The 20293-nt window shown below is 37.6% G+C and overlaps 1 protein-coding gene across 2 annotated transcripts in view; it reads right to left on the bottom strand.

Annotated features, from left to right (window-relative positions):
• Positions 1 to 20293, bottom strand: part of LOC5576358 (putative thiamine transporter SLC35F3) — a 224260-nt gene that overhangs the window by 29904 nt on the left and 174063 nt on the right. For both annotated transcript variants that reach the window (XM_021837605.1, XM_021837606.1), the window contains exons 3-5: positions 10990 to 11131; positions 10490 to 10764; positions 9797 to 10423 (exon numbers count right to left, since the gene is read on the bottom strand). In XM_021837605.1, the coding sequence (XP_021693297.1) occupies positions 9797 to 10423; positions 10490 to 10764; positions 10990 to 11077 (990 nt within the window). In that variant the 5' untranslated portion in view covers positions 11078 to 11131. The remainder of the gene's footprint in view (positions 1 to 9796; positions 10424 to 10489; positions 10765 to 10989; positions 11132 to 20293) is intronic.

Genomic DNA, 20293 nt, shown 5'->3' with positions numbered 1-20293 from the left:
TTCATAAAATTAGTTTTAATATCAAAAATTGAAAATGCTACTTTGGGGCGAAATTGATCACTATATAATAAAGCATATTTTAGAATGTAAAATTTCCCTATCTACTAAATTTGGGTCTCCTGAATCTGAAAATGATGTCAAAATTCTTACAACTCGTGTATATCATCATTTTATTGCAAAATTAAACTTTGTAAAACTGTATAATGCGCCTAAATTTCCCTTGAAATCAGCACTTAATTCAACAAAAAACGGTTTTACGAGCAATAGTCTCTTCTTGTAATGCTGAACGATTTCAAAACTAAGTTGAGCAGTTCACACTGAAGCTAACACTAAATTTTCAACACTCTAAATTTACATGCAGGCTTAGCACCAGCGAATTGTTTAGTGCCGATATTGCCAACAGTATTGCTAACACCTTTAAAAACTGTGAATATTTCTATGCAAAACTGACCCTAGTAAAAATGAAATAGTTTCAAACCATCATTAGACATCTGTAAACTAGAAAACATGGAATGTTTGTGATGGCAACGAAGTATTAAGCATCCTTGAAAAGAAATGCTATTAGGTACCGACCTGATCAAATTCACCCCAGTGATCAATTTGCCCCCGGATTACGGTACCGTAATTTCGGGTGAAATTGATCATTTTTCACTGTTTTCTTGGTATGTTTTCTAAACTGTTATCAATATCATACAACTAAATGCAGGAAAACAAGTACGACGGTGAACCTCATTGGCTCATGTACCGAAATTTTTCAACAAATGTGATGTTAGTGACAAAAATCTGGTCTAAAATTAAAAATCTGGGAGTCCCATTTCGGGGTGAAATTGATCACTTGTCAATGTTATTATTTTTAGTTTCGAAATCAACTTTACATACTTAATTTGGGCCTCCTGAATCCAAATCTGCTTGCCAAATTCTTAACAAGACAATATTTATGGAAATAATCAATCATTAAATTTCAAGAATACCGCGAAAAACGCCTAAATGTAGGCAATTTCCAAAGGATTTCCCTACTTTGTTGCAGAAAATTGAATTTTTCAACAAAACGAGCAAATTGGTAAGAGTTTTGATAGTAAAATCTGTTTTGGTGATTTATTGTTAGCATCCTCACAAACTTTCAGGTTTACACCATGTCCAAATCCTTGTTAAGAACTAGAAGTTTATAGATGATGATCAATTTCACACTGAACTTGATTCTAGAATTTTACATTATTTTCATAGAAATAAACATTCTGTGGCACAAAAAACTTCACTATACACAATTAGACATTCTTCATATACTATAAGTTGCAATGAGCTTGGTGCACTTTTAGTAAGAAATAAAATCGCGTGACACGGTGATCAATTTCACCCTACTGATCAATTACACCCGAATTTACGGTACTATTCTTTTTTGCTAAATGGGCTCAACTGTACTCTTTTGCAGATAACACTGTTCGACAAAAAAAAAATTTTGGCTGGATCAGGGACGCGGTTATATGGGTCTTGAAGTGCAAGAAAAGTGTAGAAAGAGGCCGTTTTCAAATGATTTGCAGCACCCCTGGATTAGTTTTTGACAAAGTTTGAAAATTTTGCATTGTTCATCAAAAAACGCGTAATAAGCAAAATATATTTTCAAATTCAATTATTCAACCATTGAATTAGTCAAATCAATATTTTTTAGCCCTAGATCGCTTCAGGGAAACGTGCACCATTTCAGAAGAATATTGGCATCATTTTTATATATGAATTTGGAATGTTAACAATCATTAAGCAAGTATGTGAGAATGTGCACCATATAAATACTACTTATTTTTCTATTCCACACATCTGGTTCATTATATAATAATTATTATAGGTTCAAGAAGACGCTTGATTAGGATTTAATTTTTTGCTCCATTTTATAAAGCAATGAGCAATGCAATCCAGTAACATTTGATTTCAACAAGGATACGAATACGGAAAATTGATGTGTCTGTTATGTTTATATGGGCTGGTTGGTCTACTTAACTCTTGGCAGTAATAAAAAATTAGGTTGGACACTGACATGTAAGTGGTCTTACATGAGCTAGTCGGTTTATCAGGAGCCGATGGCGAAGTCTGTGAAAAATGTCATAATAATGTTATTTGCGATTTCCAAAGATTTTTAAAGGTACTCATTAAGAATAGATTACCTATCGTGAGGTCCATTCGTTATCAGAATATCCCTAGAAATTACAGACTAACATAAAATAGCAACCAATTATTCAGTGATCAACATTTCCACATTTTTTGTGACACCACTTGACAGCCATTCAGACATGCATGAGCTCATTTTGATTCAGATTGTGAACAATACTAATCATTTGTGAAAACTGATTTAGTTGTAACATGCCTGCTTCTTACTTGTAAGATGAAACAATTTCTGGTTTAACCATTTCCGATTTTTTTGTTGGTTCTACATTTTACATATTTTTCAGCAATTTTAATCATACTTTCAAATGGAGCGTTAGTTTCTTGTTCAATGGGATGTTTTCTTCAAATGGGTTTGTTGTAAGCATATTGGAAACATAAAGAAGTCGACCATTAAGGTTAACTTTAAACTCGTCTCCCATATAAGGACAAACGTGTCCATTTATGAGCCCCCATTCCCATATCCTCGAAACGAGTAAAAAAGCTTTTCAATTAAGTGAAGAAACAATTTATCCATACATTTGTGATAAACAATTTTGCGAAACTTCACGTTATTTCTATTTTTCTTTCTTTAAACAAGAAGACATAGAAAAACAAGTGTTTTACTCATTTTGAATATATCGCAATTATTTGTGAAATTCATTCCAAATCTCAATACTGAAAGTTTGATTAAAATTGATAAAAAACATGTGAAATTTAGAACCGAAAAAATAAAAAAATATCGGAAATGGTTTAACCAGAAATTGTTTCATCTTACAAGCAAGAAGCAGGCATGTTACCACTATATCAATTTTCACAAATGATTAGTATTGTGCACAGACTGAATCAAAAAGAGCTCATGCCTGCCTGAGCGGCTTTCGCAAAAAAATGTGATAATGATTATTACTAAATTATTTGTTGCTATTTTATGTTATTCTGTAATTTTCCTAGGTCACGATAAGTAAACAATTATTAATGAGTACCTATCGAAATATTTAGAAATTGCAAATAACAATGTTATCACATTTTTTTACAGACATCGTCTCCTGATAAACCGACTAGCGCATGTAAGACCACTTACATGTCAGTGTCCAACCTATATAAATTTTGTATTTCTGCTGAGAGTTTATTAGACCAACCAGCCCATATATTCACATCACATCACATCACAGACACATCAATTTTCCGTAGTCGTATCCTTGTTGAACTCAAATGTTACTGGATTGCATTGCTCATTGCTTTATAAAATGGAGCAAAAAAATAAATCATATTCAAGCGTCTTCTTGAACCTATAATAATTATTATATAATGAACCAGATGTGTGGAATAGAAAAATAAGTAGTATTAATATGGTGCACATCCTCGTATGCTTGTTGAATGATCGTTAACATTCCAAATTCATGTATAAAAATGATGCCAATATTCTTCTGAAATGGTGCACGTTTCCCTGAAACGAACTGGGGCTAAAAAATATTGATTTGACTAATTCAATGGTTCAATAATTGAATTTGAAAATATATTGATATTTTGCTTATTACGCTTTTTTTGATGAAAAATGCAAAGTTTTCAAACTTTGTCAAAAACTAATCCAGGGGTGCTGCAAATCATTTGAAAACGGCCTCTTTCTACACTTTTCTTGCACTTCAATACCCATATAACCGCGTCCCTGATCCAGCCAAAATTTTTTTTTTGTCGAACAGTGTAATACTGACGATTGCTAAAAAAACGAATAACCAACTAGATAAACCAAAATGAATGTAATGTTTGGAATGATACTAACGATACTAACAAAGAATTAAAAACATCTTAAGAAATCAGAAAAACTTAATTCCCATTTTTACAAAATACTGGCTGAATCGAGTTGGTGCGATTAGCTCAGGAATGATAAGATAAGAAATAATTTATACGCTCATTTATCTCACTCAATACAGTTGTCTCTCTGTAAATGTGATCTAAAGATAAAATAATTGATAATCAATCAACTAACTAATCGTTTAGCAATGCAATTGTTGAACAAAGCAGTTTCAACATAGTTTCAAACACAAAAGTAATTGTTTAATTAGTTAAGTATCAATTTTTCATGGCGTTTCAAAAATTTAAAGGTAATACTTGAGGTTTTCTTTCAGCGTTTTCTGGTTTAAAAATTCATTCTTCTCAGTTCTTCTTGTTTCTTACCAACAAATATTGTTCAACATTTTGTAAATAACATTCTCAAAAAATAATATTAAAAAAAAGTTTCTTAACCTAATCTTATTACAAAGCAAGTTACAAAGGCAATATTGTAACTAAAAGTTTATAAAATTATAAAACATTCTAAAAAAATGCATCAATAAATCTATTTACAGACTTTTTTGTGGTTGCTATCGACTGTGATGGCTTATTTCTTTCGGGGTTTTATCGGCTCTACCAGTCTTTGGGCAGCTAAAACGAGTTTTCCTTCAGCATTCCGACGTTTCGGCGTACATTTCGCCTTCTTCAAGGATTTAGAGGCCGCGTTTTGTTGTCTGTATTAGTGCCTGATGTGACTTGAGATTCTCTATTGTCTATATACAGCCAAAAAAAAAAACAAAGCATATCACCGAATTTGTGAAATTCTAAGGTTAAATTTTGTGAAAATTGTCATAAGAAGTTGAGAATAATGTCTCCCTGACAAACTTAACTGTGATTAAAATGTGTGATTATGAATCTGACAATTATTTGCATAGTTTAAACGAAAAAGAAGTCCAACGGCTTTAAAATTAGGAAAAATATGATTTAAATAAGAAAATATAAACAATAACGTGTAGAAAGTGCATTTTTGATTTTTCAAGATTAGCTAAGTGTACTCTTTAGTACTCTTTTACAGTATTTAAAAAATGTACTCTTTCCAGTGAGAGCAAATATGGTAACCCTACTTATGATAACAATTTTTTTCTTGAAAGCGTAACTTTTATGTAATATTAAAACAAACTTTGTATGGTTCGTCTTACCCGTAACGCGGGTAGATCACCTTTTCGTGGTGCGTTACGGGGTAAGATCTACTAATTTGAACCTTAGTCTCATCTTGTTTGTCGGGCTAGGTTAATATGTTCTGGTAATTCAATGATTCGTGGTACAAAGTCCTTGTTACTGGCAACAGTTTCTGAAAATTAATCTATTTTACCTAGCAGATGGTTAAAGACTCGGAGTTGGGCAGTCCCGAGACTACACTTGAAGCCAGGATAACAATCATGAGTATTAACTCAATAAGAACTGTTAAGCTTTGGTAATTCAAGGACTCACGTGAATTCTGATTACTAAACAAATTTTCTAGCTTGATTCGGTTTTGCTGCTAGCATAAAGCCCCTTTTTTCTAGTATTTTTCTGGGACTAAACTAAAAGCGAAACAAGGATGTGACTAGAGTTCCGTTGCATGGTCAAATATCAGTAGTACCGATTTGGTTCCTCAGAAATTTAATCGATTATGTTTGCTAAGGGGCGCGCCTTCGCTGAGATGTAAATTTCTATGGAGGGTGTAAATAGCGGGACCTTTTCATCATAGTCGATTTTTATCAATATCTGAGGAATCAAAACAAGAACTGTACAGAAATCGATGCTTCATTACCTATCAATGGAAATGGAAAAATGCGACATGCACATACACTAAGGATACGGGTAATGCCACAATAGATCTAAATACTGATCTCAGTGGCGCATCCGAACAGAGAAAAAAAAATGGTTCGTCTCTATAAGTGTCGGCATTATGCTTTTTTCTTATACAATTTCAATACACATATACAGCCATTCCATGAAAAACCGATCTAGTGGGTCTCCGAATTCCGTGCAAATTTGCTATTTTGTTCCTTATCCGAAAAAAGGATACACGTATTTTTGGATTTTTTGATTAGGGTGACCATTTCCGAAATAGGGTGACCAGAAAAAATCGCGATTTTGCAAAATTTTTATTTAAAAAAAAATATAACTTTTGAACCGTTTGACCGATTTTCAATCTTTTTGGACAAAATGAAGGCTAAAGATTTTGACTTTTCGGGAAAAATATAAAATTTCACAAAAATTGTGGTTTTTACATGAAAAACTCAATAGTTTCCGTTTTTTCGTGTTTTGAAGGCCTCGGGACCAAAGGGGCTATTGCTGCTCTCATTTTTTTCTTAAAAATTCAGAAAATTTTACGTCAACTGTCAAATTTTTAGCGATGTATATTTTTGTTTTTTAGATATATATTTTTTGAAAATAAAAAATCAGTCATTTTTCATCGGCACACACTGTAGATCTCAGCGCATTAGATTTGTAAAAATCAATTTTGTCTGAATAGTTGAAATTTTAAGCTTTCATTCCATACAAAAAGATTGGAAATCGGTTAAGCTGTTCAAAAGTTATAATTTTTTTTTAAACATTACAAATCTAATGCGCTGAGGCCTACAGTGTGTGCCGATAAAAAATGACTGATTTTTTATTTTCAAAACAATATATCTCAAAAACTAAAAAAACATACATCGCTGAAAATTTGACAATATACGTAAAATCTGAACTTTCAAGAAAAAATGAGAACAGCGATAGCCCCTTTGGTCCCGAGGCCTTCAAAACACGAAAAAACGGAAACTATTGAGTATTTTCATGTAAAAAAACCCAATTTTTGTGAAATTTTATATTTTTCCTGAAAAGTCAAAATTTTGCAAAATCTGGTCACCCTATTTCGGAATTGGTCACCCTAATCAAAAAATCCAAAAATACGTGTATCCTTATTTCGGATAAGGAACAAAATAGCAAATTTTCACGGAATTCGGAGACCCACTAGATCGGTTTTTCATGGAATGGCTGTATATTTTTCTCTTTTTGACATTATTAAAAATTATCTTTTGAATTGTTCGACATTGTGAATGTTGACGTATTTTCTAAAACTTCTACCATATCGAGACAAAATGCACAGCAATACTCATATGTAATTTTCAAACAAACTATGTATGGTCACTACAAGTGTCGGCATTATTCCTGTTTCATATAATTTAAAATATATACATGTAATTTTCAGTTTTCGTCATTAATAAAAACGTTGACATATTTTTTAAAGCTTCTACCAAAAACTTCTCGAGACAAAAATACAAAACTAGCTTTAAATGGTCGGCGTTAAGTCAGAGGGGACCAAGTACAAAACATGGAAAATTGGATTATTCTCTCATTAGATGAGATATTACCTTACCTCCGATTCACTTTGATCAGGTTTTGAATATGCTGTATACTGCGAGAAATGTGTAACAAATTTACTTTGGATGATCAATAAAAATCGATAAAAGGTGCAGTCAGAGTGGACCAAGTACTTATTACCATATCAACGAAAATGATCAGCGCGCTGAGAAATGCGAGGAAATGAAAAACACTACAAGAGATTTGTCAGATTTCTCGACATGGAATGATTTTCTACTTATCCATCAATAGAAATTTAAAAATATTTCTCAATTCGATGCATTTGATTTTGATTTTTGGCCATTTACCATATGGTCGGCGTTAAGTCAGAGGGGACCAAGTACAAAATCTGGGAAAATTGGATTATTCCTTCATTAGATGCGAAAATACCTTACCTCCATTTCACTTTGATCAGATTTGATGAATGCTGTAAATTGCGAGAGATATGTAATAAATTTACTTTGGATGATCAATAAAAATCGATAAAAGTGTGCAATCAGAGTGGACCAAGTGCTTATTACCATAACAGCGAAAATGATCAGCGCGCTGAGGAATGCAAGGAAATGAAACCATTTCAAGAGATTTGTCAGATTTGTCGACATCGAATGATTCTTCTACTCATCTATCAATATGAATTCATAAACATTACTTAATTCGATGCATTTGATTTTGATTTTTGGTCATTTATCATATCTTGATGGGTGGTCAAAAATTGCAACAAATTCTGTGCAGACAGAGCGGACCAAGTGTTTAAAAGCAATAAACTGATTGTTTATTGCTTTTTTGATTCGATTTCAAAGTCCGATAGGAGTTCATGGTAGTTCTATGGTGTATGTATGGCATGTCCTAGAATTCGCTTGATGGACAAGTATATTTTGGTCGGTACTCAAGTTTTTCACTTGGTCCACTCTGACTGAACGCATATTTGAATATTTCTGGTCTCCAATGCCCTGACTCTGCAAAACCAAGCTATCAAAATGCCACTAATTTCGGGATTGACGATATAGATTATTGAAGAATTTACGATACTAGTGTCGAAGGGTCTTGAGATCTCTAAGATAAAGGTATGCACCCAGTTTGACCATGCAAGCATTAAATGATTGTTATTTTCCTAGAAATTGTTCAGTCAGAGTGAACCAACTCACTGAACGGTGGTCTTTAGTTTAGTCAGAGTGGACCAAGTACACATAGTCCATAAAAAAATCGTTCTATCCGAGTTTTGGATTATGATTTTTCATGATTATCATTTCACATTATATTGCTTGAAAGTAATACGAAGACGTGTAGAAATATTGAACCAAAATTTTAACGAGGTCAAAAATTACAGAGCGTTAGACTTTAAGCCCATTTTTCTCAAAATATGAAAAATGTCACTTGGTCCACTCTGACTTAACGCCGACCATATTTGGATGGGTGGTCAGAAATTGCAACAATTTATGTGCAGACAGAGCGGACCAAGTGTTGAAAAGCAATATACTGATTGATTATCGCAGTTTTTGAGTCAATTTCAGAGTTCGATAGAAGTTTATGGTAGTTCTGTGGTGTATGTATAGAATGTGCTAGAACCCGCATATTGGACCAGTATATTTTGGTCGGTACTCAAGGTTTTCACTTGGTCCACTCTGACTGAACACATATTTGAATATTTTTGGCCTTCAGTACTCTAACACTGCAAAACCTTAATTTTAAAGCTGGCACTGATTTCAATATTGACGATATGGATTATTGAAGAATTTACGATACTGATGTTGAAAGGTCTTGATAATCTGTTTTACATAGAAATATGCACCCAGTTTGACCATGCAAGCATTGAATGATTGTTATTTTCCTAGAAATTGTTCAGTCAGAGTGAACCAAGTACACATAGTCCATCAGAAAATCGTTCTATCAGAGGTTTGGATTATGATTTTTCATGATAACAACTTCACATTATATTCTTTAAAAGTAACACAAACATGTGTAGAAATATTGAACCAAATTTTTAACGAGTTCAAAAATTACAGAGCGTTAGATTTTAAATCCATTTTTCTCAAAATATGAAAAATGTCACTTGGTCCACTCTGACTTAACGCCGACCAAATATAAGTCGTATATTTCCCCCTTGTCCATGGATCGCATCACCGACCAGAGGTGACTTCCAGATCTTTTCTTCCCTCACTAATAAACACCCTTCCCGTGGTGATTGTGGAGATGCAGAGGTATTCTCGGTCTCTAGAAGCAACAATCATTACACCCTAACATTCCTTCCCCATCCCAACTGACTGTAAGGACTTGGCCGGCGCCGTTATTGATCAATAATATTAGATCTGCTAAAATTGCACTTCGAGAGTAAGCGGAAACTCCCATCCCTTATTCATTTGGATCGTAGTGCAATTCTTACCAGTTCCGATCAATCACGGAGTAGCAACCATTGACATGTACAGTCAGTCTATGCTATGCTATGCTATGCTATGCTATGCTATGCTATGCTATGCTAATGAATTTTATTTCCACAGATACTCACCCTCACTCCGACGAACTGCTCCTGCAAGATCACCCACGCCAACAGGTACACGCACGCCACATTCGTCGCAAACAGTGCCATCACATCGGTGGCCAGCAGGGCCTTCAGCGACAGTGCATACAAATACGTCGTCAGCAGCCACAGTATGCAGAACGTCAAGCACCGGTTCAGAAACCTCCCGATGGTGAATCCTCGATCCCGGAAGCCCCGCAGTATCTCCCCCAGTACCTCCCCGGTGCCGTCGCACTTTTTGATGGCCACACGCCCCAGGATGTAGATCGGGAAGAACAGAATGGAAAAGTTGGTGCAGAACCAGGACGCGAAGAACGGCGCATTGAAGATGTGCGTCGCCGTCGCCGGTGGTAAGGTCCTATCCGCCGTCACGATCGGTTTCGTTGTCGAGGGCATGAAGGAAGTCGTCGGACCGAATCCGTGCACGATCAGGGCCGAAGAGTTGCTGTCCGCCGTCGTCAGGACACTTTCGCTGTCGGTGGTGATGAATGCCGTCAGATGTGGGGGCAGTGTGGAAGCGTACGCATTGCGTCGGAGATAGAGAAATTTGATGCAGTGGGTGGCACCGACCCAGGACGCCGTCACCAGGATCGTCACGCATACGCCAAAGTACATCTTGAATGGGTGAGAGTAAGAATAAGTGAGACATAGTTTGATAATTATGAGCCATCCCAATGTTACCTTTTGAGCCAATTCCGAACAGCAGGAGTCGCGACATCCTTTCAGCCGTGACGTACTGGTAGGCGTTGGCGTTCCGGGTGGATTGGTGTTGTTGCCCAGGGTCACACCCGATTGACCGGGCGCTCCCGAGGTTGGTGTGTCGCATCCCGTTCCGGCAACCGTCACCCCGATCAGGCTGTCCTGCCCGTCGTGTTGGCTCGAGGTCACCGAGTCGGAATGCATAATTTGTGGCACATTGTTGCTGAACCCACCGAATGGTCCATTTGGCGAATCTCCTGGAAGAATCAAGAAACCGACGCATATGTTGATACCAATCTATCCAGCAGGATAATATTCGCAAAACTGAAAACCAATACCGCATCCTTTTGAAAAAATCGTTAAATGAAGGGTTGATGGGAATTAGTATTAGTTTTCATTTTTGCGAAAAGTATTCTGCTGGACAGATTGACATCAAATTTTAATGACCTTCGGATCAAATAGGACTCCAATCCGATAATTACCTGTTACGACGACAGAGGGGGCACGAACACGTTTCGGGTTGAATATGGCCGGTATTTCGCTGTCACGCGTCATAATGTTGTCGATCATGTCTCGTTCGGTTGTCGTTGGTATGCTGCGGTTTCCATTTTATGAGATCACCACCTGCAAGCAGAGAGGAGAGAAAGGCGGATATGAACAAAAGGCAAATGAAAAGAATAGAACTTGAGTCGTTCGGTACAAAAAATCGTCATAAATCAGTAATGCTCAAGCATATATCAATCGAAAAAAAAAACTGGACCAGCGAGCTATGCCGAAAAAAAAATTCCACCGATAATTATGTCTGAACCCAGGTCAGTGCAGAGTAAGCGGCATCGATTGCCGTTTCCTCTTTCGGCTTGGTTTCAAATGCTGTCTAGAGTTGATTATCTTTCCGGCAAGGTTGGCTTTGTTTCAAACGCACCGATTAATTCAATTAAGTTTGCTGCTATGAGAATGTGAGGTTAATGTCTGGGCGTTCTTTACCAAAATTCCATGCATACATTCAGTCATTCAATCAAAATCAGGCAGGAAACCTCTTAGAATGGGAGTGGCCCGATTCGTCAGGTTAGTCGTTCATTGTAAGGCTGTGATTTCAATCTTGATAGAATTAGTGAAAGGAATTAATTTTTCGTCATCCCCTTGGACCTGTCTATACCCTGGAAAGACAAGGGTGAGTGGATGAAAATCCAATTCAACAGTTTGGCTCAATTGTGTTCTTCGGTTAAGGTTAAATATAATGGGATAGTCCTTATATGCGTTCTGTCAGAAATTAATACACTGATTACAAAAAGTATCACAATCGTTTATTCTTCCTCTTGGAATTACGGCCCAAGGGGATAGAGTGTGCTTCTTAGCTTATTATTCACAGTCATTAACTGCGAGCTTTCTTTACCAATGGACCATATTTGCGTAAGTTTATCCTATGGCAAGCATGAAGACACTCTATGGATTGAACATCGAGAAAATTTAATTTACGAAATGATACTTGACCGGGGGGATTCAAACTCACGACTCACAGCATTCAATCATTTCATTTATATAGTTAATATCTAGACAGATAACACTGAATCAACAATTTCACGCAGAGGCGCGCCCACATTCAAACCCATGGGTAGGACACAAAATTTTCATGTCCAAGGAAGACCAAGAAATTTTCAAATTTATGGAATCATTGACAGAAAATTTAAAGTGAATGTATTCATGTCAGTTATTCCTGAGGTGTCTTACAGAGCTTGCAGCAGGGCTGGTAGCAGATCTCTTTTTAGAGACTTGGTTTTTTTAATGCAAGACTCTAAAATGTCTCTACGGAAGGTTTCTAAAATCTGTATTTTAACAAATCGCTTTTTCCTTATTCTTCTTCCAGTGAATCCTGCTGTGTAATATAAAAGGTTCTGCAGAAAACTTCAGAGACTGCTATGTATCCATTTCACAGGTTCTACAGATTATTTTTGCTCAGATTCCTCGAGAAAGAGCTTTAGGAATTTCGCTAATGTTTTTTTTTCAAGATTTCTTATGGCATACATTCAGGGGCTCCTTCAGAGATCTCTCCAGAAATTCCTCTTCACATTCCTTTACCAATAATCCAAGGAAATCTTCCAGCGGTGTTTCAAGGGGTGCTTAGAGGAATTACTTCAGAATTTGCTACAGGAAACCCAGGAACACTCCGATGCTTCAGAAATTTCTACAAGGATTATGTTGAAGGTAATTCTCAGTAATACCTCCAGAGCTTAGCATAGCGTAGCTTAGACTGACTACACATATCAATGGTTGCTATTCCGTGATTGACCGAAGTCAGTGAAAATGCACAAAGAATCAACTAGGAGTTCGGCTGGGATTGGCCATAATCTTCTTCAGTGTGCATAATTCAGTGCCTCTATTTATACAAGGTCAATAACGGCGCCAGCCACGTCCTTGCAGTCAGGTGGGATTGAGGGAAGGAATGTTAGTGTGTAACCTTTGCTATTTGGAGACCGTGTTTGCCTCTGCATCTCCACAAAGGTTACTGGGAGGGATGTTTGTTAATGGGGAGGATCGTTGGGTCAAAGGATTCACTTTGATAAGTGATTAGACCATGATAAATTGTTATTTGTCAAATATAAATATGCTTTTATGAAAATATAATATTTTCATTTGATATGAACAATTTCTATATAGAAGAAAATTATGCCGACACTTGAGGTGACGAACCATTCAAAGTTTATTGAACAAATACCTAAATGTATCATTCCTACAGCTGTCAGGACGAAAGCATGTGTTATTATATTTTACTTATTTGAAAAGAAACAAAAAAAACTTAATTGGCTGGAACATCATAGAACACTCTTATTCTTATGCCGACACTTACAGTGGCGAACCATCCAAAGCTTGTTGAATAAAGTGAACCTTTCGCAAGTCAAATTAGCTAAATCTGAAACATTTGGTGATTTTTATAGTCACTGCCACGGTATATCGACATTTTCGGAAAATCGCATTACGTGGATTTATCTTGCAGAGCACAATAAGAGCACTCAGAGAAAATAGGTGGTAGGTCATTTGGCATAAAGTCGTTTGGCATAAAGCCGTTTGGCATACAGTCGTTTGGCATAATGGTCATTTGGCATAAAGTCGTTTGGCATAATGGTCGTTTGGCATAATGGTCGTTTGGCATAATAGTCGTTTGGCATAATGAGTCTGAAATCAAGAATTTCTTAAGATGACATTTCTTACGTTTCTATTGCATCTTTCTGATTCTGATTTGTTTTTGAAGTCATGATACAAAATGATACTTTATTCAACAATCATATGCTCTTGATTAAACTAAAGCATATTAGGAAAGTTATTGTCAATAATATTTTATTACCCTTCTTTCAAATATTAATTCTCCTTTTAAGTTTCGCTACTGGAATAAATTTTTGCATTTGATAGCACAAATTCACCCTTCATTCAAAGGTTCTAGGTTTTTCTTTCTAAATATGATGAAAATATAATTATAGGTATAAAAACCGTTGATTTAAAATTTAAATAAATTTCTCCTTCTTTTATACATAGGCTGTTCTTTGAAGCTATATTTTTTTAAATATTTTATTGTTTCCAAGTGACAAAGGGTGGCATTCGATAACATTGGTGTGTTCAAGTTATCAGCGAACGGAGACATCGTTTACTGCAGATACTTCGTTGGGTTGTACTACTTTTCCCCGAATGTCGGTTTCCCAAATGTCGTTTCTCCGAACGCCAGTTCCCCGAATATTCCGATTCCCGAAAAGTTTTTAGCACTCATAATTGTCGTAACTTTATACATTTCAGGGTGGTGAACGAACTGGCCATCTAATGTGCACCCTTCTTTATTTAATTGGCGATTCTTTCGAATATAACCGTCCTCAGCATTTTTGCCAACATGTGTATAACCGAGAATGACAGAATGCCTCCTTCTATTGATTGCTTTTCGTTTTTTCTCGTTCACTATCCAGCCACTGAAGACTATTATAGTACCTATTTAAACTGCACCAATTTTCAGGGAAACCGCTCATTCGGGGTAATGGCATTCAGGGAAAAGGGTAATTTGATGAACAGGTATTTCGGGAACCGACATTTGGAGAAACCACATTCGGGGAAAAGTAGCACAAACACTTCGATGATTCAGAACGCAATTGTTGATGTCTTTTCGTTGTATTGTGCCGCAATTTTTTTTGTCGCCCAATCTTCTATTGATTTAATCATAAATTTTGTCTTCTTTTAAAAATAGGTTGTTCTTTATATTTAAACTGTTTTAAATTTTATTATTTAGTAAAGTTTAATGTTAACCATTTTTATGTTTTGCTGGTCTATCAATTTTTGCAAGACGTGCTATTGTAATGATAATTACTTTAGAGCCTGCCAATATACCTGCGTCTTTTTTTGTTTTTTTGCAAACGAATGATCTCCTTTCGAAATATGCTGGAAAAATATTATCTCAATCACAAATTTATCCTTCTTTCGATAATAAACGGTGGTTTTTATGTACATTTAAAAAATTAGTAAATTTATATTGAATGGTTGAAAAGTTTTGCCACAAATGTTTTCTTTTTAAAATGTGTTGTTAATTGGAGTTATGCCGTGATATTGTTTTTTTTGCGTTAGAACCTTAAGCATTTTAAACGAAAAATAATCTGCTCTCATATATAGGCTATTTTTTCATTATGCCGCAGTAATAGATCTTAGGAGCTTCTTATATTTTGCAAATAAATTTTCCCTTCTTTTATCAAGTGATTTCCATCAAGTGTTACGTCCAAAAAGGAACAGAGCGAACTTTCCTTTGCCAATTTACTATATTCAAATATGTATATCGCAACAAGCTCAAAGATACTCTGTGTTCTGGGATGTAGAAAAACAAAATTCTGGAGAGATCCTCCACCAGACCCGTCACGAGTATTATTTGGTAATGCTATCCAATGTCACAACAAGTTTTTATATTTACATTTATAGCTTGGAAAAACTCTGAACGAACACCACATTTGTTGAGAACCTACCAGAATTTTTTGCTATGGGCTCGGTGGTGTTGATCTCGGCAAAAGTTTCAAAAATGCGGATATTCATTCTAAGTCAATGATTATGCCAAACAGCCATTATGCCAAACGACCATTATGCCAATCGACTTTATGCCAGACGGATTTATGCCAAACGACCTTATGCCAAACGACTTTATGTCAAACGGGGTACAATCGAGAAAATTTGCGCACGACCCGAGAGGGAAAACAACTGACGACTGCTCGGGCTTTCCTTACGCACTGCAAGGAGCAAGTGTCAAGGTCGAAAGATCAAAAAGAACTCGGTAATTCTCAGTAATACCTCCAGATATTGACTAACTCTTTCATGGCTTGCCCCAGTTGTTTCTTTAGGATATTGTCTAAAGATTCCTACAGGAGTTTTTCCAAGAAAATTCAGAAAGATTAATTCCAGAGTTTTTGAAAAAGTTTGTTCAGGGAAAATTTACAAGAATTCCTACTCCAGTTTTTCTAGCTACCTTTCCTGGCATTTTCGTATGAATTTCTACAATAATTCATCTACATTTACCCAGGAATTGTTCATTCAAGGTTTAATTCTGTTCCAGTTCTTTCAAACAATTTCTCCAGTGATTTCTCAAGTGTAAAATCATACTGAATAATCATTGACTGGATCTAGTAAAATCGCAACCCGGTTGTTAAGCCCGGCTTTCCGCATAACACCTTCTAGCGCAATATTGAACAACAAGCACGACAGTCCATCACCTTGTCGTAGTCCCCGGCGGGATCCAAACGAACTGGAATGTTCGCCTGAAACCTTCACATAATTTTGCACACCCTCCATCGTCGCTCTTATCAGTCTCGTGAGCTTCCCGGGAAAGCTGTTCTCGTCCATGATTTTCCATAGCTCTACGCGGTCGATACTATCGTATTCTGCCTTGAACTCGATGAAAAGGTGATCCTTTAGAACCTGGTATTCACGACATTTTTGGATGATTTGCCGTACAGTAAAGATCTGGTCCGTTGTCGATCGGCCGTGAACGAAGCCGGCTTGATAACTTCCAACGAACTCGTTTACTACAGGTGACAGATGACGGAAGATGATCTGGGATAGTTAAGAATGGTAACTTGTCGCCTTTCTAGTAGATGGGACATTTCACCTCTTTCTATCAGTCCTCCGGTAGCTGTTCTGTTTCCCAGATTGTGCCTATTAGACGGTGTAGACAAATGGCCAGCCTCTCCGGGCCCATCTTTATGAGTTCAGCTTCGATAGCATCCTTATCAGCAGCTTTATTGTTCTTGAGCTGAGTAATGGTATCCATAACCTCCCTCAAAGTTGTGGCTTGTTGGTTTCCATCGCAGTACTGTCGAAGGCATTTCCTCCGTTGCCCCGTCCTTCATTGCCTGTGCTCTCAGCACCATTTAGATGTTCGTCGAAGTGCTGCTTCCGCCTTTCGATCACGCTCGTCCGTCAAGATGCTCACATGCCATCCTGCACATATCGGCTCGCAGCACGAAGCCGTTGCGGGATGCGTCTAGTTTCTGATAGAACTCAAGTGTTTCTTGAGACCGGCACAACTGTTCCATCTCCTCGCACTCCGTTTCCTCCAGGAGGTGTTTTTTCTCCCGAAAGAAGCTTGTCTCCTGTTGCCGTTTCCGTCTATAACGATCCACGTTCTGTCGGCGACTTCGTCCCAGGTTCCCGGTTGCTCTCAGCTGCATTGTTGATGGCTTGGCTGCTTACACTGTCCTCCAGCAGTCTTCAAGAGAGGGATCATCCAGCTCACCCTCTTCCGGTAATGCAGCCTCGCGCACGCAGTTGCGACATCTGGTTGCTTAGGTCATACCCGGGCGATCGTCGGTACCGTACGATGTTAACAACGGTGAAGTGCCGTCCATCATCCTGAACATGGTCGATTTGTGGTTCGGTCTGCTGTGGTGATCTCCAGGTGTATCGGTATGGAAGGCTGTGCTGGAAGTAGGTGCTACGAATGGCCATATTCTTGGAGGTGGCGAAATCAATCAGTCGTAAGCCGTTTTCGTTCGTCAGCCGGTGGGCGCTGAACTTTCCAATAGTCGGTCTGAAATCCTCCGCCTGGCCAACCTGAGCGTTTAGATCTCCTATGATGATTTTGACGTCGTGACTTGGGCAGCTGACGTACTCGCGTTCGAGCTGTGCGTAAAAAGCATCTTTATCATCACCTGTGCTCCCGGAGTGAAGGTTGTGCGCGTGTTTTACTTTGAAATTGAAGAACCGGCCTTTGAGCCTCAACTTCCACATTCTCTAATTGATCGGCCACCACCCGATCACGCGCCTTTGCATATCACCCATCACTATAAAAGCTGTTCCCAGCTCGTGTGCGTTGCCGCAGCTCTGGTCCTGTCAAATACACTTCCTGCAACGCTACGATGCCGAATCCGCGGTCCTTCAGCACGTCGGCGAGGATGCGTTTGCTCCCGATGAAGTTGAAAGATTTGGTTTATTACTTCTATTTGTAAACGAACGCACACAATCATTCTTGTTTATGTGTTGCATACATCCGAGCGTTTGTTCAGATGTTATTATTCAATAATAGTATACATGCTGATGTGAAAAATGTACATTTGTAAGGTTCAAATTTTTGCGTAACTTCAACATTGGCATTACGTTTGGCATAATTTGAATTCAAACGGCTGTTTTGGTGTTATGAAAAAGGGGTGGGCATTTTGCCCCATGAGTTGATTAAAGTTTAGGTCCTTCAATAAGCTTTTTAAGGTCAAATTTAACATATGTTTTGCATGTAATGCAAACTATGACAATGCACAAGTTGTCTCTCGGCAATAGTTTCGGAAATTTGGTTATTTACACTGCGGAACACGGTTTTGTCTCAACAATCAAAATACCACTATTTACTAAATTAAGGGTTGCTGAGTCCATTGCTGTTTTCAGAAATATCATGGCACGTCTAGTTTTTGAGATATTGACTGTTGAAAATGCTAAATTTGACTGTTTCAGCCAACTTGCATGCAAGTTTTCCAACTTCTACGGCAATTTGTTTGCTCAATTTGTCACAGAATTCAAACTTTATGTATAGTACAATAATTATCAACGAAGTTCATAATATTTTCGATGGTAAAATGTTATTTTTTGGTGGTTCAGAAAAGTATTGTATTATACCATATAAGAGAAACGAAGAATTTTATATGAAGACTGCAAACATGTTGAAAAAAATCGATTTACCCAAATTTTATCCTAAAATTTAATCTGATCTGTATCTAAATTGAAAGTTCAAGTCCTATTTAGCATGTTTGGTAGATTATATCACAAAAAAGTTTGATAAATCATACTTTAAATTTCATGTAAACATCAATAAAACCAGTGTTTTATACAACTTTGGCGACCTGTAGTTAAAAATTGTGACGTGCTGAAACATTTCTGAGAACGGCATCAGATTCAGCGACCCAAAATCTACTAGAAACACATAGTTTGATCCTTGAGACACGCGAAAGTGTTAGCCGAGTTGTGAGAGTTCACGGCTATAAAGCAAAGCCATGCTGAAGGTGTCTGGGTTCGGTTCTCGGTTGGTCAAGGATCTTTTCGTTATGGAAATTTTCATGACTTCCCTGGGCATAGAGTATCATCGTACCTGCCACACGATATAAGAATGTGACAATGGCAGCTTTGGCAAATAAAGCTCTCAGTTAATAACTTTGGAAGTGTTCATTGCACACCAAGCTGAGAAGCAGGCTCTGTCCCAGAGAGGACATAATGCCAAGAAGAAAGCCTTGTCCTATCATTAATAACGCATAGTATATAAAACTGTTCCAAAGAATTGGACAAGATTTAAGGTGATTTTAAAACGAAGTCAAACTTTGAATTTTAAAATGCACAAGTCTGGAGAATCTGACAACCGTTCGCATTGAAAATCGATCAAATTGCTTGCTTGCTAGTGGTGACCGAACGGATAAATTTTCAATACGGAACGCTTTTTGGCTCTCGAGACTTGTGCTCTTAAAAATTCGAGGCGTGGCTTCGTTCTAAAAGGTGTCCACGTTGAAATTGCCATACTATGAAATTGCTCTAACTTCTTTTTAACCGTTGAGTAGAATTTAATGGAAATTTGGGTGGATTTAGTTCATAGTGCATTATTTACATCCTGCAAGTTTTAAAGTCCTGTGATCAAAACTCGCGGAAATGGAGCCGAAAGAACAGCTCGTGCGTGATAAAATCTTGCGCATTCATCACGAGAATAAGGATCTCTCGCATCGTTCCATCGCGGAATCGCGAAGTGATTAAGCGGTTCGAGGAACGATTGACCACCCATCAGAAGCCCAGAAGTGAACGAAAAAGTATTCCGTACAACACCAAAAATCACAACCGCGTAGTTGGGGCCTTCAACCGAAACCCGAACGCCTCCGTTCGGGATGTGGCTAAGAACCTGCACCTAAGCCGAAGTTTTGTCCAGAGGGCCAAAACTAAGGCTGGGCTTCGAACGTTCAAGGTACAAAAGGCCCCTAATCGCGACGAGAAGCAGAACCAGTCCGCCAAAACCCGTGCCAGTAAGTTGTACCTCAACATGCTGACGAAAGTTGAATGCTGCATCAAACATATGTGAAGGCCGACTTCAAACAGATCCCCGGCAACCTGTTTTTCACGGCCAAGGATTCCGGAGCGTTCCGGAGCATGTCCGCACTCAGAAGATGTCCAAATTTGCGAAGAAATTCCTGGTTTGGCAAGCCATCTGCACGTGCGGGAAGCGGAGTGCACCTTTCGTGACCCAGGACACGATGAACGGACAGGTGTACATGAAAGAGTGCCTCCAGAAGCGGCTGCTTCCTCTCCTGAAGG

The sequence above is a fragment of the Aedes aegypti genome, chromosome 1 (assembly GCF_002204515.2).
Source record: "Aedes aegypti strain LVP_AGWG chromosome 1, AaegL5.0 Primary Assembly, whole genome shotgun sequence".
In the NCBI taxonomy this organism is placed as follows: Eukaryota; Metazoa; Arthropoda; class Insecta; order Diptera; family Culicidae; genus Aedes; species Aedes aegypti.
The sequence above is the reverse complement of the archived record's forward strand: the minus strand, read 5'-3'. Positions and strand labels throughout refer to the sequence as shown.